General features: G+C 48.8%; 2 protein-coding genes across 7 annotated transcripts in view; one reads left to right on the top strand and one right to left on the bottom strand.

Moving 5' to 3' along the window:
* Positions 1-15,870, top strand: part of prkcz (protein kinase C, zeta) — a 113,393-nt gene extending 97,523 nt beyond the window's left edge. For all 6 annotated transcript variants that reach the window (XM_049017845.1, XM_049017843.1, XM_049017849.1 and 3 more), the window contains 2 exons: positions 8,890-9,005; positions 12,714-15,870. In XM_049017845.1, the coding sequence (XP_048873802.1) occupies positions 8,890-9,005; positions 12,714-12,801 (204 nt within the window). In that variant the 3' untranslated portion in view covers positions 12,802-15,870. The remainder of the gene's footprint in view (positions 1-8,889; positions 9,006-12,713) is intronic.
* A 575-nt stretch (positions 15,871-16,445) lies between these two features.
* Positions 16,446-23,729, bottom strand: si:ch73-70k4.1 (uncharacterized). The gene is made up of 4 exons (XM_049017884.1): positions 23,435-23,729; positions 22,833-22,965; positions 21,874-22,370; positions 16,446-16,875 (listed from the first exon to the last, which is right to left on the bottom strand). Exons 1-4 carry the CDS (start codon positions 23,572-23,574, stop codon positions 16,803-16,805), a joined length of 843 nt encoding a protein of 280 aa, XP_048873841.1. The 5' UTR covers positions 23,575-23,729; the 3' UTR covers positions 16,446-16,802.
* Positions 23,730-26,092: the final 2,363 nt, after the last annotated feature.

Below are 26,092 nucleotides of genomic sequence, written 5' to 3'. Positions count from 1 at the left end.
GATGCATGTGTAAAATATGTCTTATGAGTTGTGAATTGTTATGAATGAGTTTTTTGTTTTTCTAGCGTGGTGACGAGCCCTACTGAGCATCCCCTCTGAAAAAAAGGTCACTAATGTAGGGAGCGTGTAGCTGAGCAGGACAGGACGCCGAGATCGGAGAGTCGGCAGTTCAAATCTTGAAGTCAGCAGAGTGACTTGACCACTCGGACCTTGAGCAACCTCTTCTTGCTTCAGGGACTGTCTGACGCTGCTTTCTCGAAATATGTATGTCGCTTTGGATAAAAGCGCCCGCTAAATAAATACAATGTAAGATGATACCTTGTAGGACCTGAATAGCTGTGCGTGAATTGCACGTAAAACACGGTTGCTGGAGCGAGCCGAGGTCTACAACAGAAGGGCACGGCCTGAGAACGGACGCCTATTCGGCCTATGTGTTCATTCAGGGACGCCAGCGATAGTTGCGGTGCTCTTTCTGGATTTCTCGGAAGGTCATGGGCGGCAGGACAGGGGGTCGAGCCCAGCGCCGTCGTATCAGCGACTGTGCGCATTCTTTCCGGGAACCATTCAGGGAGCCGCACTGAAAGCCTCAGACGAGTTCTTTGGTTTCTATTATAACTGTAATCAAGCATTTCTGCTCATTCCCGGCTGCACCTCACTGTGTCTAATGGGGGCCCTGCTGTATTTGCCCTGCATCTCTGTTGCCATGGAGACCTGCAATCGCCAATGAACATGGCGTGAATTTTTTTTTTTTATATATATATATTAGCGGCACACCTTTTTTTTTCAGAGCCACCAGTGACCTCACATGTCAGTGGATCGCCGGATCTCATTACTGGGTAGTCCTCGTTTGCATTAGCGCAGTTTGTGATTCGAGTTAGAATCCCAGTCGGCTGGTTTTCACTGCAAATGGTTCACCTGTAGCTAATATTAATTCGGCTGCTGTGCGTTTAGGATCAATCAAGGCTTAGAAGATTTATCTTATATAAAACATTGAGCAATAACTCAGATGTTTAAGCTAGAATTTTTCTTTTTTTGTGTGTGATATTGCACTTGGGTAAAAGTAAAGGCAAAATGCAACAAAACAGACTTCCTGTATAAAAATTAAAAACGAATCAAGCTACCCGGCTCATATTCTGGACTGATTTGTAGAGCAAAGCATCATGTAATGTGATCTGAGCCAGGCTGATAGCCTTTCCAGCATCCTACCTTATCATCATGCCTCGCTTTTCCAGCTCAAAATAGACTAAAGAAGGAACCTCTCAATGCCATGAAGAATTTCAGCCCTTTTTTTTTTCTACCTAGCATGTAATCACTGTAGAAGTGATTGATGCCTCTTTCTATATCTAACATTTCCGGTCACTACCTGTAAATAGAAGCGAGAAGGGGGTGAATTTCACATGGTGTTTAACGCCAGGCAGAATCATTATAAGGTGGTAGGAAGCAACAAGAAGATCCCACGTTATGAGGTTGTTCTTGGCGGCGTAGAGGTGGACCTATCAGCCAGGTGGGGTGGACAGCAGCACCATCAGGGCCAGAAGCATCAAACCCAGACGCCTGAAACGACGCCTGGCTGCCACCTCCTGCATACGTCTCTCTCCTGCTTGTTAGCTTTATTTTTTTTTTAAACTCCTCTGCTTCTCTCCTCAGGCTGTGCCATCCAAAGCCTGCCCGCACGCCCAGTGTGGGACGGAGCTGCCCGCTGATCAGGAAGCTTCCTAACGGGTCCTTCTTGAAAAACGGATTCGGTAATTAGAGTGGGGGGGTGGCGGGGGGGGGGGGGGGGCGGGTATTCGGTTCCTTTTTCTTTTTATGGCCCTGAATTATTTATTTAAATGAGTAACGGGGTAATAATCGCGTTCTCCGGGAGCGGGCAGGCGGCTCTGGCAGTGGTGGTACGTTTGCGCGTGATGATTTATGACGCCCTCCGGTCACGACGGAGTCGACGCCTTCTGGGCGTGAACGTTCCTCGTTTGTAGCCTTAATGAAATGTTCACCGGCAGTCGGAGCCCACAGCCGACTGGGCTTTTACTCCGTCTGCCTTTAACGAGCTATTAATGAATTAAACATTTGGAGAAGCACCGAGGCTCCTGCCAGGATGAGGGGGTTAACGTCTCGGATGCCGAGATAGAGGAGAAGGGGCCGTGTGTGTGAGGAGAGCCCCCCCTGGGCCCGGGACGGGCAAGTCACGGGGCACGGCTGATGTATTTATAAAAGACGCCTTTCTGTAGTTGGGTGTATTGATGTGACAGTCTGGCTGTGGGGGGCCCTGATTCGGTTTTAAGGAGCAACACTGATGACATCACCAGGATGTCCGGAGTGACACTCTGAGACCTTGTTTGTGGGTGTATGGATGAAAGATGGCGAGTCCATCTTTAGGACGGGAGCCAGGCCTCAATCGCGTCGCCCCCAACATCAGAGCGACACCCGTAAGCAACCATCGCTTTACAGCACGACTTTGGATGAAGCCCCTGTCATCATTGAGGGCATCGATTCGCTTAATTGGATTCATTTTTTGACCTGTTGAGTAATTATGTAGCTGAGCTAGAGCTAAGGTTTGCAAATGTGTAGGAACAATTTCTGGAAAGTGCCCCAAACTTGAGGTAATGGTATCCAAAATTTTCTTTTACGAAGAACGGCTACATTGTAAACTCTCTTCAGTCTGTTATTGTTGCTGCTACCTCTGCTGATAATGAGTAATTTATGTCGTCAATAGAGACTTGACATTGATGGCAATTTAATTTTAATAGAGTAAACTTATAATGGTCTGACAGAAAAACAATATTCATACAGGTTTTCAACATATTTTTCAAACATATTTTTCCTGCACTATCTAGGAAGATCTCCTGATAAGTACAGGCCTGTGTTGTGTTGTAGTATTAGCATATGCAACGGTACTGGATGTTGCAGGGTTAAATTAGGCCAGCGGTACAGTCTCCATACAAAATCCGGAAGCTTGTGATTGGCAGGCTGCGGCATCCCTGGGGACTCTCTGTATCGGCTTATAACGGAGCCCCCGCGGCCCCCAGGGTTGTCGGAACCGAATGCACACAGCTGCCGTGTGTCGAGCGAGCACCTCCCTGACATGACGGAGCCCCAGAGTGTCGGCCGACGGCAGCGTAGGAAATGATCTCGTGTCAGAGGCTGTTTCACAAGCCAGGGCTGCTCGTGTCTGCCGCCGCGGCTGTTGACCGCAGTTGAAATGGGCAGAATTAACTTGAGTATGTGAATGTGCCACATGTTGCTAGTGCAGTCCTGGCCTCTGTGTTCCTATTTCCCAGCATTGCACGCACCAAAAAGCCTGACTGTAGGGGGCGCCGGCTCCCCCCTCGCACCCGAAGCACACAGGCTTGATGTGGATCTTACTGCCAAGTCACCTGGGCAGCAAGAAGCAGACCACTAGGCAGGTATCTGAAGCAAGTACAGACTTAGCATGTTAGCATATGGTTGCATATTGCTGTGGCCTGACAGTGACGTCATAGGCACGTCCACAATTGGTTCCTTGAGCTGAACATAGAACTCTTTAGTGATCAGGTCCTTGTCTCTTTTAATTGTGCTGGCTGTAGTTATGTGGGTTCGAATCCCGGTCTGATATCGCACTTATTAGGGTGCAGAACATCATTGCTTTGCCTATACATTAAAAACCCACACTTGAATGGCAATCCCCCACTCGGATTCCTTTTTCCAGACCTCGCCTCCCCCCATCCTTCACATCGATGGGAAAGGTTCAAGTATGCAGGATAAAAAGCACCAGTCAATACGGAATTCGGATTAGTATTTTATAGGGCTCATGCTTCATCGTTTGAAACAATGTCTTCATCATGTCAATGCTGATGGATCCCCACGTATTTACATAAGTGAAGGGAGCACAGGAATGTACAGTACATACTTTATGGTAAGTCTGCCGCTCCTGAAGGCGGCCAGTAGGGGGCGCTAGGCACATTAGTGCTGGCATCACCTGTGTCAGACTCACCTTCTCTGGCTGGGGAGGGGGCGGTTAATCGGTGAGGATGGGACACTGGGGACTGGGGGGCCAGTGCACCGAGGCTGCACTGACACTGTCACCGTCACACTGCCCTCGCCTCCGACATGCGGCTGTGGCCCGTAATTCGGTTCCGGTCCATTAGCCTACCTGGGGTGCTCTGTAGACAGCTCTGTGAAAAGGGAAGGAGAAGAATGGGGTGGGGAGGGAGGTGCAAGCTGGGACGAAAAAAGAGACGCTTTTAATTGTTCGTAAAACAATTCGCTCAAACCGTGTTTGTGGCGCATAGCCAGCAGGACTACCGATAAATAAATCATAGCTTAAGACTAGCGAGTCACAACTGAATATTCATTAAAAATAACTGACATGAATCACGTGAAGATGAAAGGTCGTTATTCAGAATGGCAATGAGGCCCCTGACGCACTAACGCAGACACCTTGAACCGAGTCGCTTTCATATCTAAGGCCTCTCACACCGATGATGACTCTCGTTAGCATGCCGCGGCGCAGAAGTAGCTCCGTAAAATCCGCCCCGCCGCTTGGCGAGAGCCCGGCTCTGTGCGTCGACCGCTGTCGCTCAGAGGAGTGAATATTAATCGCGTTTCCCCCGAGAGAGCGGCTCGCCGCTAATGCGTTGCCGTGTCATTCGTCTGCATGTTACGTCCCCTGCGAGCCTTCGTGGGCGGGCCGCATTTAGAAGTCACCTGACTGGAGCAATTTCAGCCTCGCCCGATGCAAGGGAACCAGGAGGAGAGAATAATCTGTTTTACTTCAGATGTCACTTTCATTTAAGGTTCCCTTAAAACTAGAAAGCACCAGGTTGTTGTTCCTGCAAAGAGGCTCTTTTCTTCAATTAAATCAAATTGTTTTTTTTTTTTCCATACCTTTCCACCGTAGTCTTCCCGAAGCACTTAGCATGACGTCCAGATGCAGCAGTATGTGTTAACGTAGTGGAAAAATGATATAATGCTAATCAAACTGATCAGTTGTGATGCATCCCAAGGCAGCTGATTTTCCGGGATTATCCAAGCAGGAAGGACCGTTTGAGCAGGGGGGGACCTTCTCCAGGACCGGCCTCCTCGCGTAGCTGAGGTCCGCGAGCCGACACAGGTCACGATTCGAGGCTGAGTCGGACTTGACGTGACCCAGGCTCTCATCTCCTGCCCCTTGCTCAGACGAGGGGGTGGGGGGGGGTCGCTATGCTACCAACGCCCTTTCTAACCATGCTGGGTGAAGTTCCCATGGTGGGTGAGTCATAGTTCAGCTTCCTCCCTCTTCCTTCCCGGGGTCTTTGATGGCGTGCCGTCGCAGGCAGTACCAGTGTTTACTCACATCTTACTTCAGAAATACCCCTGGGTCTCTCACCCGGCCGTTTCCAGTACAGCGTGCCATTATTAAGACAAACCAGTACCGGATATTCTCGTACTTAATGCTGGGGATGGCGGATGGTGGCCGACCGGCAGAGAGATGGGGCGCAGCCTGAAGGCTGAACCTTCAAACATGTTGCTTCTGGAAGCCTCAGTGTGAATCCCCTTGGCAACCAAACATGCGGCACTCTGTACGAAGAAAATGTTAGGATGCTGCTGGTAAGAATAGCTGGCTTTTACCACTTCGGGATGCTCTCTAAAGGTGTGACAGTAAAGCCAGTACAAGTGTGACCTGCTAGTGTGAAAAAGGGTCTAGAGTGTGCTGCCTCCCCCCCCAAGTTAAAGTGGTTCATCCCAGGCCAAGCTGAGACCAGCAGATTTAGTTTCAACGGCACATTTTAATAGGCCGAGGATCTCATGAGAAGGTGGCTTGAAGCGGCTCACAGCTCGAGAACCCAGGGTTCAGGTAGTGGGGTCACAGTGCTCCTGGTTACTATCGGGTATCAGCATAAGCCCCCCCAAGCATGAGTGAGGGCCGAGCAATAAAATAAGAGCAGTGGACAGATGAGGGCTGACCAGCCAGCACGCTGTTCCCAGGGATGGAATCTGCCCCTGGTCCTGAGCTACTCAGCGACTCTCTGTCCTCTGGGGGGGGGGCGACGCTTACCTTCTCGGCTGATGCAGCCCGGAGCCCTAATTGGGTCTCCAGCCGGGTAGGCAGGTGCCATCATGCCCTCCCCGTGTCACCCACCCCCCCCACTTCCCAGGGCTTGGCCACCCTGGAGAGGCAGGTGCCTGTTGGCCACCGTGGGGGTGATTTATAATCATCTTCTGCTGCTTTCAGCTCTTTCCCTTCACAACACTCCCCCCCCCCCCCCCCCCCCCCCTCACTGCGACTCGTTCACTCACCACCCCTCCCCGCCCCCAGGCATTCGTGTCTGAGCAAGGAATGAGCCCAGAAAGGATGCAGATGTACTGCTAGAAAACCCAGGTTCCACATGCAGGTGTCACATCGGCATCACGAACCATTTCTCTCCACTACACTAAGCTACTACAACTACTAGCCCCATTAATAACCGATTCTATAAACACAAACAATAATGACAGATACGCACGTGCAATCGAGCTACAAGCTGATGTTAAAATAGTATATCAGTTATGACAATATTGTTTCATCTAGCAGTTCAGGAAGGAATAAGATATCACCAGATGCATCCCCCCCCCCCCCCCCCCCAGTGTTACTGAAATTCACGGCAATCAACATGCTTGTAACAGTGGGGAATACGAAGTTGAGAAACGCGAGAGTGAAAGGGCCCATCGCAGCCGAACATGGACACCGAGAGCATTTAGCGAAGTGCTAAAAAGCCCCAGTGCCGCCGCGGCACGCAGACGCGGAGATTAACATCCCCAGCGACATCTGGAACGTGTCAGGAAGCCCCCGGCACTCCAACGCGGGACGCGAAGGTGTACGTGCGCGCTCATCACGCCACACCGCGCCGCGCCTCGCGGAGGAAGCGAATTAGCAGTCTGGAGATGTCTGAAGTGGCCTTCTTCCCAGACGGTTGCTAAAGCCCCCTCCCCAGCCCCACCTGGGTGTTTATGAAGACGATTATGCGCTAATTTCAGCTCCGGCGCAGAAAATGAGCATGGGGAGAGAATGATCACGCGTGGCACCTGATCGCTGGAATCGCTTAACTCTCTCTTCAGCCACGGGACATGGCTTCTCCTTCCTCCGACGAGAGCAGGTGTGCAAGACGCATTCAGACAGGAGATACTCGATTAGGATTACCCAGAATGCTGTGCTCGCGCCCGACGCAATCCGTGCATTAGACGGCTAATGCATTTGAAGCAGCTAAGGCTCACGTTTGCAGCAGATTTTAATGTCAGGTCACCATGTTATCAGGTTTAATATGCAATAAGCTTATTATATCCACTAATCCCCCTGTGTTTCCTCTCAAGGGTTGCTGTAATATACAAGTGTTTGTTTGCAATATGCAGAAAATGTATGTCTTTGCGTCTGTCCGCTTAATATAGCGTGATGTATGCAAAAGACTCTCCCTCTAGGATCAATAAAGGATATTTTGAAAGGATAAATAGTAAGACTCTAGCACCTGGGTGTCAAACTTCAGTCCTGGGGGGGCCGGAGCCCTGCACATTTTTGGGTTTCCCCTCATTTAACACACCTGATCAACTTCACCACGTTACCACGTCACTCTTGAGCTGAATCATTTGTGGTGGAACAGGGAAAGAACTAAAGCTACACAGGGCTCCGGCCCCCCAGGACTGCAGTTTCACACTCCTGCTCTAGCATCTCCATCACCAGAATAATAATATATATTACTCATATAAAACTAGAAGCCACCTGAATTTTCATTCTTAAAGAAGTATGTTGAAATGTCATACCATGTGACCTTCAGATTAGCAAACAGGAAGCTCTCTTTTCACTCCTAAGATACTTGCCATTCATTCCTTTAACAAGCAGGGGTGGGGGGATCACAGCAGAACATAGATAAGTGTGGTGCAGCCGCTTCTGCTGGCTGAGGTTAATAAACCAGTCTGTCTGCCTCTATGAGTCTTTATGCACTGCCGGGACTTTGCAGTTACCCACCAGGACCCTTAAGATCTCGAACAGCAAAGGGAAATCGTGTGAGAGCGCGCTGTACAAACCCCACGCGGCTCCTGGCTCCCGGGCCTCCTCTGAATCAGTAATGAAAGTCCCTGCAGCACCTCCTCTACTCCCCTCTCCGTCTGTACCGCTTCCTAGGCTACAAGCTGCCTTTCTCGCTTTAAACAGCCTGTTTTTCTGTTTGTTTGACTCCCTGTTCTCCTCGCCGTTTCTTCTTCTCTGCTTAACTTTTCCATCCATTTTTTTTTCCTTTACTTTCTTCGTACGACACAAGAAATAAAATTATAGAGAAATGCAGTGAAATTAGCTCACCGTTTGGCCGAAGTGCAGAGTGTGTAGCTGCATTCTGTCACCTCTGAATTCTGTGTTCCTGATTTGGGTTCGAGCAGCCGTGAGTCAGTGTTGATGTTAAAATGAACCTCTAAAATGCACACAGATGTACAAACACACACATGCGCATGAAAACAAGCCCAGCGCTGTGCATTTTGTTTGCCGTCGCTGATCTCCCTCTGACTCGATGGGCCCAGGAAGAATCGTGGCTTAATCGCGTTCTCTAACAGGTGGCTGTAATTAATTTTTGGATTTTGAATGAAGGACAGCAGGAGAGGCAATATTAATGACAAAATTAGCATGCAGTCCTGCCGCCTCGGTTTGGCTTTGTACATGCACAAAGGCATGGTGCTTTGCCTTATTAATAGTGAGCAGGAATTTCAGCCAACACAATGTAGCGGCCGTGAAAGGAGAGAGCGAATGACGATATATCATTTCGTGAACAATCCAGCTGTTCGAATGTAGAAACGTGCGAGATGGAACGTCACGCTCCTCAGCTCGGACAAAAGCGCCCGTCGCGTCCTTCCTGTCATGCTTGTTTAAAGATGCTTCATTTTCTCTCCCCCCTGCATCTCCCCCCATCTCAGCTGGAGAAGAAACAGGTGACCCCTCCCTTCAAGCCGCAGATCACGGACGACTACGGCCTAGATAACTTCGACACTCAGTTTACCAACGAGCCTGTTCAGCTAACTCCTGACGATGAGTAAGTGTTTGCTGATGCCTCCCTCACCGGTCTGCGGCGATGACTGCATCGCCCTCGTGACTAATCCACGTCCGTCATCGAAACACCCGTTAGTCGCGATCCTGGCGGAGTGCATCTCGCCGTGTGTCTAAATCGCCATTGTTTAGCTAGGCAGGTACAAAATAAATCCACGATCCTACCAAACAATAACACAGCGTGCAAGATTTTCCCCTATTTTCCCTGGGCGTCACATCCAATAGGTCGACATTCCCTAAAGCCTTTGCAGGCCAATTTTTGCTGTTTAAGTGCAGCATGTACCTCGTTACTGAAATGTCATTTGGCTGGATGAGCATCCTAACCGTGCCCAAGCCTTATTTTCCAGAATTTCCAGAAAACAGGCACACCCTAACCCCTCCAATACACAGAGAGGGATTTCCTGCCTTGTTACTTAATTTCTGTCCAGGCTACGGCACCGGTGACTACATGGAACCCGGTTACCGGGTGATACTCTGTGGTATAACGCATCATGCCATATGTAACGCACTCTGTCATGTACGGCGCCGTGTGCCAGATGTGTGTGGTTTCTTTCAGGCCGCCTTGTCAGGCGGCCCCCTCTCTCGAGCTCCGGCACAAAGTCACGTCGATGAATCATCCGTCAGTGAAATCCCAGACCGCTTTTCCACATCGAGGACGGCCTCCTTCGGCGTTCCTAACGCCCGCCGCTACATCCCACACGTATAAACCTCAGTGGTGCTCTTTCAGTGACGCACAAAGACTTGAATGTCGCTGACATGCATTTATACTGAGTAAACTTCTGTGAATACGGGCCCGGCATTGTGCCGAGGACAGCGTGCGACCACGTGGAGAAAATACTGCCTCTTTTACCGGGTGAAATCACGGGTCCCGTTTTAACACGAGGAAGTCGTATTTCTGCCGGAGGGAGACGGGCCCCAAACATGTACAGTCTGGGTGGTCCTGGGCCCATTGAGCCGCTAAATTCATTCCCTTCTGAGCCCTATTCTGATCCGTTCCTCAGACATCTCGACAGGCCATTGAAAATGCAGAATACCCTTTGGAGCTAGGCAAGTCTACTGTACCCGCGCGTCCGCCGCTCGGTAATGGAGTGTGTGGAAAATGAAGATGGACGCGGCGCTTCCCCCGGCTGAATTCGGGGCCTGTTTGTGGCCCCTTTCCTTTCATCAGCCCCCTTTCATCAGAGGCTTTCATCGAATATTCCTCACTTTATTTAGAGAGTTTTTGCAGCTGGTCTTTTAAGTTTTGCCGCACAAAAGGGCCGCATAAAAAAAAAAAAACACACACACACACACACACACACAGAGGCAGGTTTGCTTCGATCCTTTCAGTGACTCGGTTATTCAGTCCAGGCCATTATTCCATCCTTGATCAATGTGGACGCTTTTTTTTCTTTCTCCCGGGGATCTCACGCTAGCGAATTCCGTGAGATCGCATGTTCTAAATGAACTTGGAAAGAATAAGCTAATAGGTTTGGCAGGGCAACACAGATGGCGCTGCCCTTTCAGGTCTGGCTGTAACCGGAGTCCGAATGACTTCAAACCGGCGGAGATTTACACCCTGGCATCAGGAGACGAGCACGGGGACGAGGCAGAGACGCAGCCAGCGAATGTCTGTTGGGGGCTGTCTGTCAGCGCAAAGTCACAGTGGCCCACATATATTACTCAGGCTTGCTGCGCAAGCTCGGTGGGGGGGGGGCATTCAAATATATGAAGGTTAGGAGTCTTTTGGAACGTAATACTGACAATTAATGAGTGGTTTTCTTTTTAATCTGACCTTGGCAACCTAGTTAATTCCAGAAATACCATCGATAATGACGCTGACACGAATGCCATCGCCTGTCTTCTCGGAAGCCCGAGTCTTTTAGGCGTGTTCTGTTACGAGACCACGCAGTGTCAAACGGCAATTTACTGCAACCCCCCCCCCCCCCACCCCCCACCCCACCCAACGGCATGGTGGGTTTGAAGTTGGATGGGAGATTTCGAACTGGCTTCAAAAGATGTGGCAGCCAAGCACTTCAAAGCAGCTCCTTGCTCTGGAAAAGGTTGTCGTCCCACACTTCTGAAGAACGGGTGAGCCGGGGGGAGGCAGGGGGGGGTGATGTAAACCCGCTTTTGTTTGACAGATTTGGCGGGGGAAGAAAGAAAGGGGGTAAAAAGATGGAGGGGGGGGGCTCTGGCTTATTAAAGATTTAGTTGTCCTCCGTATGCCGTGTCTGCAGTGTTATAGGTAGAAGGAGATGGAGCGTTTCCCTGGCACAGACGTGACCTCATAGGTCCGAGATGGCAAGCTGCAATGTCCAGGGCCAGGAAAGTGCAGGGCACACGGCTCGGGGGGGGGGGGGCGCAGGAGGCACAGCTGTCCCGCTATCGTGCTAACGTCCCAGAGGCCAGACCCGCCGATGCCCACACAGGTGCAATGTCAAAGCCACCGGCACCCCCTCCCACTGCGAGTCATGCCAGGATGATGAGAGGAGGGGGGAATCTGCCAGCACACAAGGGGGGGCTCATAAGGGGGGTTTTGGGAGGGAACCCGGTGCCAGCAGCCCCACACTGCGAGGCACTGGGCTGCTTTTTCCAGTGGATAAACGGGGGGGGTAGAGGGCCCTCTGCCAGCTCACCTTATGCCTGTCAGTGAACCCAGGCGGCCCCCGAGGATGCGAGGAGACTCTGTGTGCTGCCCTCTGCCATCCCCCGGCCGTACCACACCCAGCACACCAGAACCTCACCCCCCTCGCTCCGCAGAACCCTCTGCATCTGCTAACACTTTTAACATGGGGGGGGGAAAAACATTTGTGCAACAGAGAGCTGTGTTTGTTTTGGTCACATCCCAAAGCTTGGCGTTCCTTCCCCCCCCCGGGTCGCACTGTGCTGGGGTGCCGCGTTTGTTGTTCTCCTCCCTCGTCACGGCCTGATTTCCTCGCTTTGCAAAGCTCGCATTCGGTCGTCCGTGTGGGGGGTTCCTACTTCCATACCTTTTGTTTTCGCTCGCGCTGTGCGCCGAGCGGCTGTGACAGGCACGTTTCGCGGTGCACGCACTCCTGACGGCGATAATTATCGAAACGTCGTCTCTTGCATTGTTTGGCGGGGCGAGCCGGCGGGCGCTCTGACAGCCAGTGGGCGGCAGCCAAGGAGGGTGCGTGTGTGCGTGGGTCTGCGTGTGTGTATCCGCGCGGTGATGCGCTGCCAGTGGTCCAGTGGTTCCAGGCAGAGTGACGTGACTCCGCGCGTATCCCACGTTCCGGTGACAGCCCCCCCCCGGCCCACGTCGTGGGGCGGGCCAAGCAGGCTGCTCAGCCATCTGTACCGTGGGTGATGAGAGCCCTGCCTGGTGTTCTTGGAAGAGTGGCACCAGTACATTCACCGCTACACAGCCACTCGAAGTGGACTTAGCCTAATTTACAGATGATTACCCACAGTGAGAGTCGACAGATAAGGCAGAATTTTCTTTCTTCCCATATGAATGCATAGAGATAAATAGATCCTAAGTACCTTATTCACTGATGTTTATAACACTGAATCCCACAATACCCAGACTACCTCATCTTACCTATTTATATTTTTAAATTGTAAAAATTACGCTTTTTAAACACATCCAGAGTAAGTAAATATGTATTTCTGATATTTTTGTAGTCATGTTATATAAAGAGTTTGTGAATGACCCCACCCCCACCTTACCCCCCCCCCCCCCACACAGGGACGTCATTAAGAGAATAGACCAGTCCGAATTTGAAGGATTCGAATACATTAATCCCATGTTGCTGATGACGGAGGAGTCGGTATGAAGGAAAAACAGACAGTCTGCACACCTGTGATCGTCCTGGAAGGGAAGAAAAAAACCATCTCACTGACTTCTGGAAGTGGGGGGGGGGGGGGGGTGGGGGTCGCAGTGTACGCAGCTTCTCTCTTGCATGCAAGGTCAAGGAACCCCTGTGCAAGACTATTTTTTTTTTGCAATGGAAACAAACATTATCTTGGGGGAATTGGGTGAACTGCAAAGGAGACAAGAAAGGAAAGAAAATGTACAAAATTACATGAAAAAAATTCCCCCAAGGTCAGTAAGTGGTAGTCTTCCTCAAACCACTCTCCATTTTTATTTTTAACCCTTGTGTTGGGGGGGGGGGGGGGGGTGGCTGCAGCGCTACTGGCTTTATACCTGAGGAAAAAAAGCTTGCTTATTCTGTGCCTGCATCCACAAAGAATTTTCTAGTACATCTGTCATCCCTGGGTAAATATGACAGTCCTGATCCAGAACTTGAATTATTGTGCACTTTTTTCCCTGTCGATTTCATTTCTCAAAGACACTGGTCATCTTGAAGGAGGTCAGGCCTCTGAAACAAGAATGTACAACGATGAAGGAAAAATTATAATAAACTTGTATTATTCTGTAGGTAGCAAACACAAATCGATGCCTTTTATTGATGAAGAAATGGCATGTTTTTATTTCTAACCATTTGTTTTGTTTTTTTTCCTCCGCTAATCGCTAATTCATCTACAAAGGAGTTGCATTTTACTGGCAAGTTATTTTTTCCAAGAGAAACTGGAGATGAAATGATTTCTTAAGAAGTGCCTCAATGATCCAGTATATATTTTCCACCGTATTCCAGATTGCACTTGAAACAATCACTGGGTTAAATTGTAGCTACTTTTTAGAACAGTTTGCCCTCCCCACAGCCCTGCATTTGTTTTTGAGCCCTGGGGGGGCGAATGGCGTGCCGATCGTCAGCAGCCTCCGCTGTTTTCCTGTCTCCACTGGAATCTATGTTGGTTGGAAATCGCACACTGCTAGTATCTCGCCAGCCAATCAGAGTACAGCTGTGATTTAAGGCCCATGACGTTTTACATTTAGAAGTATTGCTAAGGGTGTCATCCATATTGAACTGGGACTATGATGTGTGTTAGACACGGATGTTGATGTAATAATGAAGATGAGGATGGCAATGTAAAAATGTGTAGCTATGTTGTTTTTGTGGGGTGTATCTAAATTATTTGATGCATTATGTTTGGTAAATGTCCAACTCCTTTGTATAACCATGTATGATTTGTGATGACTTGAGGGGGGACTCACTGCATTTGCGTTTGCTTGTTTGTTTTGTAACTGCTGTTCTGATTTGCGATTCGCATTCACTTACGCCACTACCGTTTGAGAGCAGCATGACTTTGAGGCAATGGGCCCCCATTTTTCCCTTCCTGTATAACTCCTGACATCGCCCCAGGAGAAAGAGCACTTCCACACCACCAATGCCCTGAGCACTGAGAACCCCCCCCCCACTACCAATGCCCTGAGCACTGAGAACCCCCCTCACCACCACCACCACCAATGCCCTGAGCACTGAGAACCCCCCCCCCCCCAAATGCGGGACAGGCAGCCACCAGGTCATATCACCTCAGCACCCAAACCCAGGTCCCGTAATGCATAACAACACCCTGCCCCCCCCAATTCCATCCGAACACTTGAAAATGAACAAAATGAACTTGCAATTTAAAGTTAAGTTTGGAGTTTACATAGCCCCCCCCTTCCCGAAGGAGAAAATCTTCAATGCAAATTATTTGATTAAATCTGCCCTATATTAATATGATAATACTATAATAGGATTAATTAGATCCGTCCCCACTCATTTAGCCAATGGGGCTTGGTCGTTCGAGAACGACAAAGGCAACCGCAGCAGATAGTGCAGCTGGCAGAGATTACAGGGCCGAGCTTTAATCGCTTTGATTACATGCCTTCCAAAACACATGATCTCTGCATAGAGGGCTAATCACCAGCAATACATATGCGGGTGGTTCCCTGTTTAAGCAATCCTGTAACTTTGGGAGCTCATTTTTAACAGGCTGCTGTGATATCACACAACTTTTCTACAGTGATACTTGACAGCAGAGAGAAAACCTGCTGAAACTGGATTGCTGTTGTTCCTTTGAATTTAGGATACACCTTTATACTTTACAGTTCCTTTGGAGATCAAAGGCAAGTTACGTGATGTATAAAATGGTAAGGATTTAGATTAAGTCTGACACAAAGAGCATTCAGGACACAGTCATAGGTATTACATAATGAACATGACTGTAATGCATTTTAAAGGATTGTTTGACTTGCTCGTCAAACAGATCACTTTTACAATGCTCTGTATGGCTAATGTGCTAATGACTGGTATGAATGTGCCGTTGAGATAATTGAACCTGCTTCAAATATGTGGACATATTCGCAGCAAGACAGATAGCTGTGACACTGCTGGAGGCATCGGTGTAAATATTTACAGCTCTGACCAGAAGTCTATCCTGGGTTCTCCTGTCAGACTGAAGGAAGCCTCTTAGTGCTGTGAGCCGCATAGTTTCACACTCCAGATACGAGGCCCTCTGTGGCCCCCAGGCACATCTCTGCAATAAGTGGAACCCCCCAGTATCTTGGATCGGCACCTGACTTAAGAGAACGTAGTTTTTAAAGTGGCGAAGATGCGTGTTTTTGCCAAATACTGCAACTCTTGTTCTCTGCATTTTTTTGTGTTTAAAGTCCAAAGCAAAGTATGTTCTATCAGTGTGCTACAGGGAAAAAATTTTATATTTGAAGCATTTGTTTTATAAATATGTAAAGAGAAAAATCAATCTTCAACGGGACAGCACTGGGTGTTGGACACGGCATCGTTTGGTCTTACAAGATTAGTCTTAAACATCCTAGGTAACACTTGTAAAGCGGTAAACGTTCATTGTAATTAATTTGTTTTTTTGGGTGTGAGTTGTATTTTTCTTGCCTCTGAGTTAGTTAAGCAAAATTTTAACTGTAAAGACAAATAAACTAATACAGAGGATAATCATCTTGCACATTAGAAATTAAAACTGAAAATTGTGTTAATATCGAACATGATGCGTTATTTAATGTCTTCTCAAACTTTTGCAACCGAATGGTAATGGCAGTCTTTAAATTCTCATTAGCCACATAACTGGTTTTCCTCTCTGACACTTTCCATTTGCACACCACATACATTTGGGGTCCGTGGATCTCCCTGCATTCTTTTAATTACTCATTTATCATAGTCAACGATATCTGGCGATTGCACCCATTAGCATTGTGGCAATGTCGCATTAGCGTGTCTTACTGTGGTGATTTTGGAGGAACCTACAGGCGTTGGATGAACTTTTATCAAGAAGCCACACCAGAGAGACCAAGAGAAGGGCTTGGAACACAAAGCGAAAAGAGCACGGCCATCTGTCGGCCGAGTTCAGGATCCACGCTGCACTCGCCTGAGTCTCCGGCCCGATGAAGGGTCTTACTTCTCTGGAAGGTCAGTTCTTCCACATAGCACAGGCCTTCAGCACATACCACGGTGCTCCAAGAAGGTCCGTAATCTCAAGAGTAGGAGAATTGAGGAGGTGTGCAGACAGGAAAGGGCTTCATGCTTCACGGTGCTCCAAGAAGACTCAAGGCAGGCATGTATGGATTCACATTTTTTTTCATCTTGGTGTATTTAGCCACCAGACATCCAAGAGCAGATTGTACAGATAAAATTTTCCAGTTCAGTGCCCATTTTATAGTGGAACGTCTACTGATATGATGCAGTTTGAAATAACCTTCCATGGCTCCAACCTGGTAATTGAATCTTCTTGGTAAGATGTTCAGTTTCTGAACAGTTTCGCTGTCTGACTCCATGTTTGACACTGAGAACGGCAAATTCCGAACTCTACAGCGCTAGCGATACAGTAAAGACACAATGAACTGGAATACTTGCAAACACAATCTTCAGATTGGCGTGGAGAAAGCAGAACGGGAGAATGAATCAACCGAAAGACTGGATCACCATGTGACGTCTTCATTCATCTCGGAGAGGCATTTGGCGAGGTGTCCATCGCAGTCCATCTGGCTGAACCTGTAGAAAAGCACATTACAGTCGTGAATTCTGTATACAGACTGACACAGTATTTGGGGGGGGGGGGGATTACATAATTCACCGATCGCATGTGATCATAGTAAACGTGTGCATGTGGAAGAACAGCGCACCTAGCACCATAGCAGAGGTTTATTTCCAGTGACCATGATTTCAGTCTCACTGGAGAACATGACACAGTAGTAGCCGGCAGTCATGGTAAAGCAGGGCTACCACCTTTTAACCTGCTCAAAAAGAAAAAGGTCTGTGTAGATGCACATGCATCAGACGACTCCAAACATGGATTTGTGATATTATTTGATGCCCAAGTATAGAATGGTTGCAGTCAGTTGATTTGTGGAGCAAATGGTAAAATCAGACTCTTCAAAAACAAGCACAAATTCTTTAACTTGCTGAATGTTTGCATAATTCTACTGCCGAAATGGTATAGCAGAAGGGAGGACTTAAACCACAAGGCTCCTTGATTGCTACACCACCTGCTGGCGATCCTGGGTAGCGTGCGCCGCCACATGCCTACAGCCGGCATTCCACCGGGTGCAGCTGTGCACTCGGTGCCGCGTGACGCACGCTCTCTTCCTGGGCCCTTCAGTGCTAATCTGCCGAAGTCGCGCCCAACCCTTCAGCCGAAGGGCAGAACGCAGGCAGGAGGCGAAAGGGATGTGGTGGGGGGAATGAAATTAGAGCAGATTTTCAATAATGTACTTTCCAAGAATGCCCGCCTGCACCCAGATGGCTGGATGAGTTTGACGGGGGGGTGGGATGTGGGGACTCTTCACTTTCAGAAGCGGTAAAGTAACTCCGCCCCCTCAGCCCAAATCCCCAAATCCGCATTCTGTGGAACTAGTGATCTCCCGCTTCCTTCTGGGAAACAAGGGGACCCATTGTCCACGGGTGTCTGCGCCAGAGGGCTGCACAGCAGTGCTGTGTTCCCTGGCCAAGGCGTGTGGCCCGGGCTGGGTCTGCTCGTGCTGCCCGGCCTGCCTTCACAGCCCCATGCTGCCGGCACAATGTCAGCCTTGTTCGGGCCGCACCGGATGCGCCTCATTCCCGCGCAAGGACCCCGGTCCTCGCTGCTCCTCACGGTGACTGTACGACTAGCTCCGGTTCACACGCTGGACTTTTATTTTCATACTTTGAACTAACCTAAGGTTCCTTCTCTGTTACTTTTATAACTGGTCCCACAGAAGAGAGCAGATATAATCACCTTCAGCTACAATCCACAAGACTCCTAATGATTCAGGCCCTGTGAAGTAGTGGTCATGGGAGTTCTGGGGGCAGAAGGAAAGATGACTGGCTCAGAGAGATAACCAATCAGATTGCAGAGGTGGGTCCAAGCAACTAGAGGAGGCGGGACCAAGACATCTGATCCGCCTCCTCTAATTGCTTTAACCCACCTCCTCCACAATCTGACTGGTTATCTTTCTGAACAGATAACCATCCTTCCGCCCTAAGATCGCTTATGTAAGTATAACTTCATGAACTGAGGTAACACCCAGAAGGGGGTGACCAAACCTAGGTCTTAATACAGTTTGCCTCATCCATAACCCTGTTACTGCAGGAATGGATTTACCCGATACTCAATGATAATTACGTCAGGCAGCTGCTTAAAATCGCTGACGTAACTCTCCCGTAGAGATACGGGATAACACAGGAGTACCGCTCTGGGGCTGACATGCTATACGGGGCCATATCAGGGCAGCGCTGCCCTAATGACCATGTCAGCGCCCTAACCCAGGACGTTAAACTGAAACACTCACTGTGATTATTTAGTTATTTAGCACCGACGACCCTGAGTGATACATCGGCCATCCATGTTCAGAAGTCACACTATGATCAGTGTTTCCATTCCTAAATGTTTATGTTAAAATTGGGGGAATGACTTAAAAGATATGTAATCACCCCCCCCCCCCCCCCCTTTCTGCAACCAGAGGAAACACATCGGCCGTCTTGTACAACATCCCAGAAACGGGGATTGGAAAACATGGCCCAGCCACCGCAGGAACTCACTCCACATAAACGGAGTACCTCCCGCCTTGCCTGCGTCATTAAAGCGCATCAGATCCTGCACATCTGCAGCTGGCGCGCGGCGGCGGCTGAAGAGCGCGAGAGGCGGCCGGGATCGCAGCGCGCTGCCAGCGAACAAAGCGCGTTGACGGCGGGCGCAGTCGGAGCAGACGCGCTCTCGCGGGGAAGGTGTTTACGCGCTGGAACGTGCCGGCTGCCGTCTCGGTGAACCTAATTACGCCTTTCAAAATGCATTGAACTGCACACAAAAGCGGCAGATCCAGCTTTAAATGGCCGTGATTGCTAGGAAGATGATCAAACAGGAAAAAAAAAAGAAAAGCTAAATGTCTGCTAGCCGGGAAGTTTAAGGTACAGTATTTGATTATCTGGTGAAAAATAGTTAGCCAAACAAAATAAGTTCTCAAGTAAGAAAACCTCAGAATTAATTACATACTTTATAAGGGCCTAAAATATACACATTACCAAACCATTGGTGCTGTACATTACCAAACCATTTAACGGAAAAAATCTCCCCCAGGTTAAAGGTAAGTAAAATATAAGCAGAGTATGTAAAATACTGAACCAGCAAAACGAACTAAATCCACAGCAAAAAAATAAATACAGGCAAAGGATTTTTTCATCCTCCAAAATGTTACTTATAAAATATTGTGAAGTGATTAATATTATTGTGACCAACATCTGAGCCTGTTTCATTGCAGTCATGTCTGTGTTGAAGACGTGAACTGGAACAGAGCACGAATGGCGTTCCGTAGAGCCAATCACCATGCAGCATGATTGTGAGGGGGCGGGGTCTTAAAATTTCTCCCACCTTTGCTCCACTGCTCAGATCTTTCCAAAAATGTTTCTCTACCAAATTCTGCACCAGCTTCTGTGCTGTTTATCTGTGTTGATGCACCGCAAAGCCGACTCACATTCAGTCCAAGCAACGGAGCACAATCGCGTCAGACGAAAATAAACAAACAGAGCCGAACAAATGCAATTACACACTTGAAGCGACCGACTGAAATGTCAGATACTTCCTACATTCCTGATGGTTCTGTAGCATGAGAAATATCACACAGTAAGCATGAACAACCATCTGTGAGACAGCGGTGAAGGATGTTCTTAAATCCACAGAATTTATGATGTTCGCGTGACTTTCATTTACCTGACCAGACCTGGGCCACGTGTGATCCACAGAGATATTATTCACTGGCCGACACGATCGTTAAAAAAAAAAAAACGGTAAAATTTTATGTATCGACAAGTGCCATGGAGAATCTCAAATACACAGCAACATCCATATGGCATGCAAAAGAAGGTCTCCCCCCAAAAATATCACCTTCTATTACAGCTGACATGAGACACGGCCTGTATTGGATTTGCTTGGATTTGGCCCACCTCAGAAAATAATTGCCCAGACTTCATCTAAATGCATTTGATGTGTGAAAACCGGGACCATGGTGGGTTTTTCTGTATCTATCGGCAAATGGCGCTAAACAAACTGACATAAACCTTAAGGCAATGTTTCCCAAGTCAGTCCTGGGACACCCTCCCCCCTGAACCAAAGAGTCAAGCAATGAAGAACACTGCATACCGGGGAGGGAGCAAAAATGTGGACTGTCTGGGGGTCCCGGAGGACTGGATTGTGGATACACCGCCTAAAGGTGGGTTTTGATCAGTCATTTTTTCATTTCACTGATAGAGAACGAGGATGGGCTAAGCTGTGTATTCGGAGCTGTATAACACTGGGAGAGTGTGAGACGGTGCCAGCACCAGGAACCGTCACTGTATTCGGTGCTGTATAACACTGGGAGAGTGTGAGACGGTGCCAGCACCAGGAACCGTCACTGTATTCGGTGCTGTATAACACTGGGAGAGTGTGAGACGGTGCCAGCACCAGGAACCGTCACTGTATTTGGTGCTGTATAACACTGGGAGAGTGTGACACGATGCCAACACCAGGAACCGTCACTGTATTTGGTGCTGTATAACACTGGGAGAGTGTGAGACGGTGCCAGCACCAGGAACTGTCACTGTATTCGGTGCTGTATAACACTGGGAGAGTGTGAAACGATTCCAGCACCAGGAACCGTCACTGTATTCGGTGCTGTATAACACTGGGAGAGTGTGACATGATGCCAGCACCAGGAACTGTCACTGTATTCGGTGCTGTATAACACTGGGAGAGTGTGATACGATGCCAGCACCAGGAATCATCACAGGAGTCTAGCGAAGCCACGCCTCTAACTTCATTCTGTCAAAAACCATCCCCCAAAATGCTTAGTCACCGCTGATTTTCATGCCGACATTCATTCACCCAGCTGCTTGGCCGTCATCGGCAACCTGGCCCGCCTTTGTTTATGGTATTTAAGGCAAATCATTGTGGAATAGGAGCAACCCGCATGTAAATGTATCCCAAATAGCTCCTGGATAGAGAGGCTAATGGGATAGAGTTACAGGGTCAGCGAATCCAGCTTGTTTATGTCTGAATTTAAATTGTGTATTAGTCATATGAAAGTAGCCCGCTGACAGGCCGTGCAAAGACAGCAAGCAGGTAAGGCGCTAACTAAACGATGCTCCATTAACGTACCAGGCACAGGAAGAACGTGAGCGTGGCAAGGAACTGAGGGCAGGGCTTCCCTGATCAGGCCTATAAGGTCTGTTTCCAGAAGGATTCATTGTTCTGAAAAGGAAATAAAACACTGGCCTTTCTGTGTGTGTGTGTGTGTGTGTGTTTTATTTGGCTACTTATGGTTAAGGTTGGGGCTGGCTAGGGGTTAAGATTTTCATAGTTGGGATTATGGTTTTTCCCATAGAAATGAATGGAGAGTCTCCACAAAGATATGAATATGTGGACTGTGTGTGTGTGTGTGTGTGTGAGAGAGAGAGAGAGAGAGAGAGAGAGAGAGAAGTGAGGCAGCAGGCTGGCAATGACGGAATGAGAGCGGATCCATCTCTCCGGAGCAGCCTTACCCGGCAGGGAACGGTATGGTGCACAGGGGGCAGCTTGCCAAGCCGGCGGCCCCTCTCAGATTCCCATCAGCCTCCAGGCACTCGGACTCATTCCGCAGCCCCGTAGGGATCGTCTCCGGGCCGCTCTCAGTCATACCATGCGAGCATCTCTCGCCCGCGGCCGCCCCTGCGGTCCCTGGGCTCCCGCCCACGGCCGCCGCCGTCTCCCGTAAGGCCGGGGGCCGCCGCCCCATCTCTGTGTCCAGACGGAGGCCACCGCCCCCCGCCACCTCCTCTCCTCGCACCTGCCGGCCAGCAGAATCGCCGGCCTGCCGCGCGCTCCCGTCTTCCCTCAGATCTGGCCCGGAATCAGCCGGCCGCAGAGGACTGCTGGGCGTGCAGATGTCCGTGCTGGTGACGGGGCGGACATGCGGATTAGCGACCGGGGGGAAGGGAGCCACCGCGTCAGAAAGGCGGCAGCACCACCGGCACCCAGCGCTCTCGCCGTCTGACGGCCTCTACGGCAAAAAATAAAAACAGGATCACTTCTTTTAAAGGCCGACAAAGTTCACAGCAGGAGCACCACCCCCCCGGTATAAAAAAAAAAACAGAGACAGAAGCAGCACGTGCATGGAGCCATTTAAAGGGGAGGGAAGGACAGGTCTGAGGAATGTAGCCCCACGGCAGCGGCCGTTTCATCACTCCCCCCTGCTGACTGTGCCACGTTCGCCACCTTCCCCGCTGCCGCGAGAGATAATGTTCTCCGGCCGAAGCAGTCCCCGAAATGAATAATTTATTAAAATGCGAGTTTGCATCAGCTAACTGTATAAGTGATCAGGTTATCTCCTGTGTGTGTCCCAGAGCTGTCAGCCCCCCACCCCCCAAGCCCTCCCAACGATGTCATCTTATCTCAGATGGGCTCCTTTCCAAAGTGGCCACCTTGCGTCAGAGGGAAATAAAAGCTGGAAACGCAGACGCACCGGCGGAGGAGCTGCAGGAAGGACGGGCACAGCCTTCCAGATGTCCTGCCCCAGCTGGGGGACAGCAGCCTTCAAGACAGATGCCCACAGCTGCTCCATCCCCGGGAGGTCGGCCTTATCCCACCATGCATCACTACAAGGGAGAGAAGTTCTCTCTGTGAACACAAAATTATAGACCCTCCCCCAGGATTCTTCCTACAGTTATACCAACCAAAAATCGTTTTTGATTATGTCCCGAATCAAATTGGTGGCGCCGGGACTAATGCAATGTAAGCAGCAGTTAAAGCAGGGAAATTCGTCCCAACTGGACACATTTTAAAATGTATTTGTTTTCTGTTTAATCTTTCACGTTATGAACATCCGGTAAGAAAGGAGAGGAGCGACACAAAGTAGCACTGCGTTGGCTTCATTGCCGTAACGATCTCATGTGCCCGGATTCCCGGACCTTATCGGGTCAGACGGCTGCTCCAGCCCAACGCGATCTGTTTGCGCCCCGTTGCAAAAGGAGCCGGCTATCCGATATATAAGCCGTGTAACACTAACTACCTAATCCGCCGCTTCCTGCAGTATAAGGATAACCGTGCAGCGCGTGATGATCTTACTGTGCGGCAGGCATCGTGCTCGCCGCGGCACCGGCCTGGGAGGCGCTTTGCCGCGGTGCTTTGCTCTCTGTCGCAAAGCTGCTCTCCTGAGCTGCACACTTCTTCCTCTTCAGCTTCAGTTTGGGACCCTTGTCGGACATGACAAGTCTTCGGGTTTCTCCAAACGCGATCCCAGCTAAATACACACGTGACACCCACGTCTTCAGTTAACTAGGCAGAAACAATGCAAAACAGTATAGTGGCATTTTTATATTCGCATACATATATGCCTCCCATACTAAACAGACATTTTTGAATATGGCGGCGACATGTTGCGTTGCTGACTGGGTGATGTCAATCAAACTTCTAGCAGTTATCTATTGGACAATGTTTAGCGTTGCACCCGCCCATTCTCCATAACTTTGCAACCCGACGCACTCATTGGGTAGTTGCAAAGTGGAATTGTCTCCCATCTGTATTGCAGTATTCCGCGCTGTGTGGTATCGGTAATTTTGTATTCAGTATTTTAATGAATTCGGACGCTTATGCCCCTGCACATATCATTGCTTTCGTTTTACCCCTTTTTGGCTAATAGTAATTTAAGATTCCATGTGTTCTTCCTTTTAATAACCACTCCAGTTTACCTTGAGGTGCCGGTAAACCCATTAGGTGACATAATCTTCGGAGTGGGCGCCGACGAGGGGCGCTGCAGCAAAGATTGTCTCGGACACCAGAAATGTTTCGACCGGCGCAATTTAATATATTATCCAATAAACAAACCGCAATAGAGAATAATGGATATTTTCATAAATACATAGTCCATTTTAATTTTGCATTTCAGAGACATGCTGTTCTGAAGGCTTGTAGATATTTGACTAGGTGATCGTCGGTTATGGATTGAAATCTCGTTGGTGAAACCAGAACTTTGACAGTGAGCTGGTAAAATGTCTCCCCCAAATTCCCACCAAATAGCTCAGTCAGCTCAGTATGATTACCTAATGGGCAGCAGATAAAAAACAGTGTCTTCCTAGCTCCTACATGACAATATAATAATCTAGCACTTGATTTTTGAAGTTCTTGTACTGACCTCGTGTTGCATGCTTCCCACTGTAGGAAGGGTAAGTGCAAAGCTAGAAGTGGCTAGAGTTAACGATGTTACGATTTGCTTTGGGAGCGAGGAGGATGAACAGGCAGCTCAGGTTGGACGGTTTGGAGACAGAGCCAGAGAGGCGGGATTGCGTTGGTTTCGGACATGTATGGGGGAGAGATGCTGGGTATGTTGGGAGAAGGATGCTGAGGAAAGAGCTGCCAGGCAAGAGGAAAAGAGGAAGGCCTTGAGGGGAGCTTTATGGATGTGGTGAGAGAGGACGTGCAGGTGGCTGGTCTGAAAGAGGAAGATGCGGAGGACAGGAAGAAATGGAAACAGATGGTCCGCTGTGGAGACTCCTAACAGGAGCAGCCAAGAGAAGAAGGAGAAGGGAGGGTGTTTCCCAGTATAGGGAGGGTAAGTATGCGCTGGCAGTTTCACTGCCTGTGTCAGCTCCGCATAACAACGCCTGATTCTTTCTACTGACTTGTTGATCTATGACATTTTGTTCAATGCTTGATTTTGATCATTTTTAAGAATCAGACTTTAGATGAAGTCTGAGGGGCCATCTGGGGGAGGTGTATAGCTTCGTGGGTCAGGATGCGGTGCGTGACTGGTTCAGAACCCACCGGGCTACTGGGGTATGCTCTCAGCTCTCAGTTGCTCCAGGAATTCTGAATTCGCTTTGGGTATAAGTGTTTGTTCAATAGAGAAAATACAAATATTTAGATTCAAGTTTATGTGCACCCATGCATAAACCTAAATGTACATTCTCGAAGCTTCGATAAGTACCCTAATTATGACGGCTGGCTTCTCCCAAGGCTAGAGGTTGACAGCAGAGATGCTGGATCAACCAAAACTCATCCAGTAACACTCAGTCAAAGTGTGGAAATGAGCAGTCAATGAACCACTCTGTATATGCTTGTTTAAGGTAATCAGCGGTTCAGCAGCAGGTAAATGATAATAGTATGGAAAGCATGTAGTGCCGGGATTGTGGTATTTTCCTCGTTAATGCAAGAATCGCACTGCAGTCTCAGGCTTTGCCATGTCTGCTTTCATATACATGATGCAATTAGGTATAGCTATCAAAATGTCAAGGGTGTAATTTAAGCTTTTATACTGTAAAATCTGCTGAAAGATTTAATTATTTGAAATTAACGGTTTCGGTAATAATAGAAGTAACTTTTACATGTTCACTATAACAACATAAATGGGTTATTACAACATCGGCGTACATCCACCTATTTCCTGCCAATCCTTCCAATAGTTGTGGGTTTTTTTATATATATATATATATATATATATATATATATATATATATATATATATAACTCTTGTTGTTGTTGTCAGTGAGTATTATTCTTTCCAAGTAGTGTGTTTTGGAATGTGAGAAAAGGCGTATTCCTTTGTCCATCACATTATTTTTATTGCCCTCTTGTGCGGGTTGAACTGAGGCTTGGGTTACCAAGGATAAAGGTACTTTGTTACAGATGGGGAGGGGCGGTGTGGGAGGGGGGTGGACGGGGTGCGCGATGACCCCAGTCCAGACTCCTCTTCACTTACCCTTATGGAAAAACATATATCATTTCCAG

The sequence above is a fragment of the Brienomyrus brachyistius genome, chromosome 6 (genome assembly GCF_023856365.1).
Source record: "Brienomyrus brachyistius isolate T26 chromosome 6, BBRACH_0.4, whole genome shotgun sequence".
NCBI lineage: Eukaryota > Metazoa > Chordata > Actinopteri > Osteoglossiformes > Mormyridae > Brienomyrus > Brienomyrus brachyistius.
The sequence above is the reverse complement of the archived record's forward strand: the minus strand, read 5'-3'. Positions and strand labels throughout refer to the sequence as shown.

Coding starts and splice junctions, on each gene's coding strand:
- si:ch73-70k4.1 (XM_049017884.1), bottom strand. CDS start 23,574: ATGTCCGACAAGGGTCCCAAACTGAAGCTGAAGAGGAAGAAGTGTGCA. Junction 22,371..22,832: donor TTCCTGCAGCTCCTCCGCCG/GTGCGTCTGCGT, acceptor TTTTTGCCGTAG/AGGCCGTCAGACGGCGAGAG. Junction 16,876..21,873: donor ACCATACCGTTCCCTGCCGG/GTAAGGCTGCTC, acceptor GCTTTTCTACAG/GTTCAGCCAGATGGACTGCG.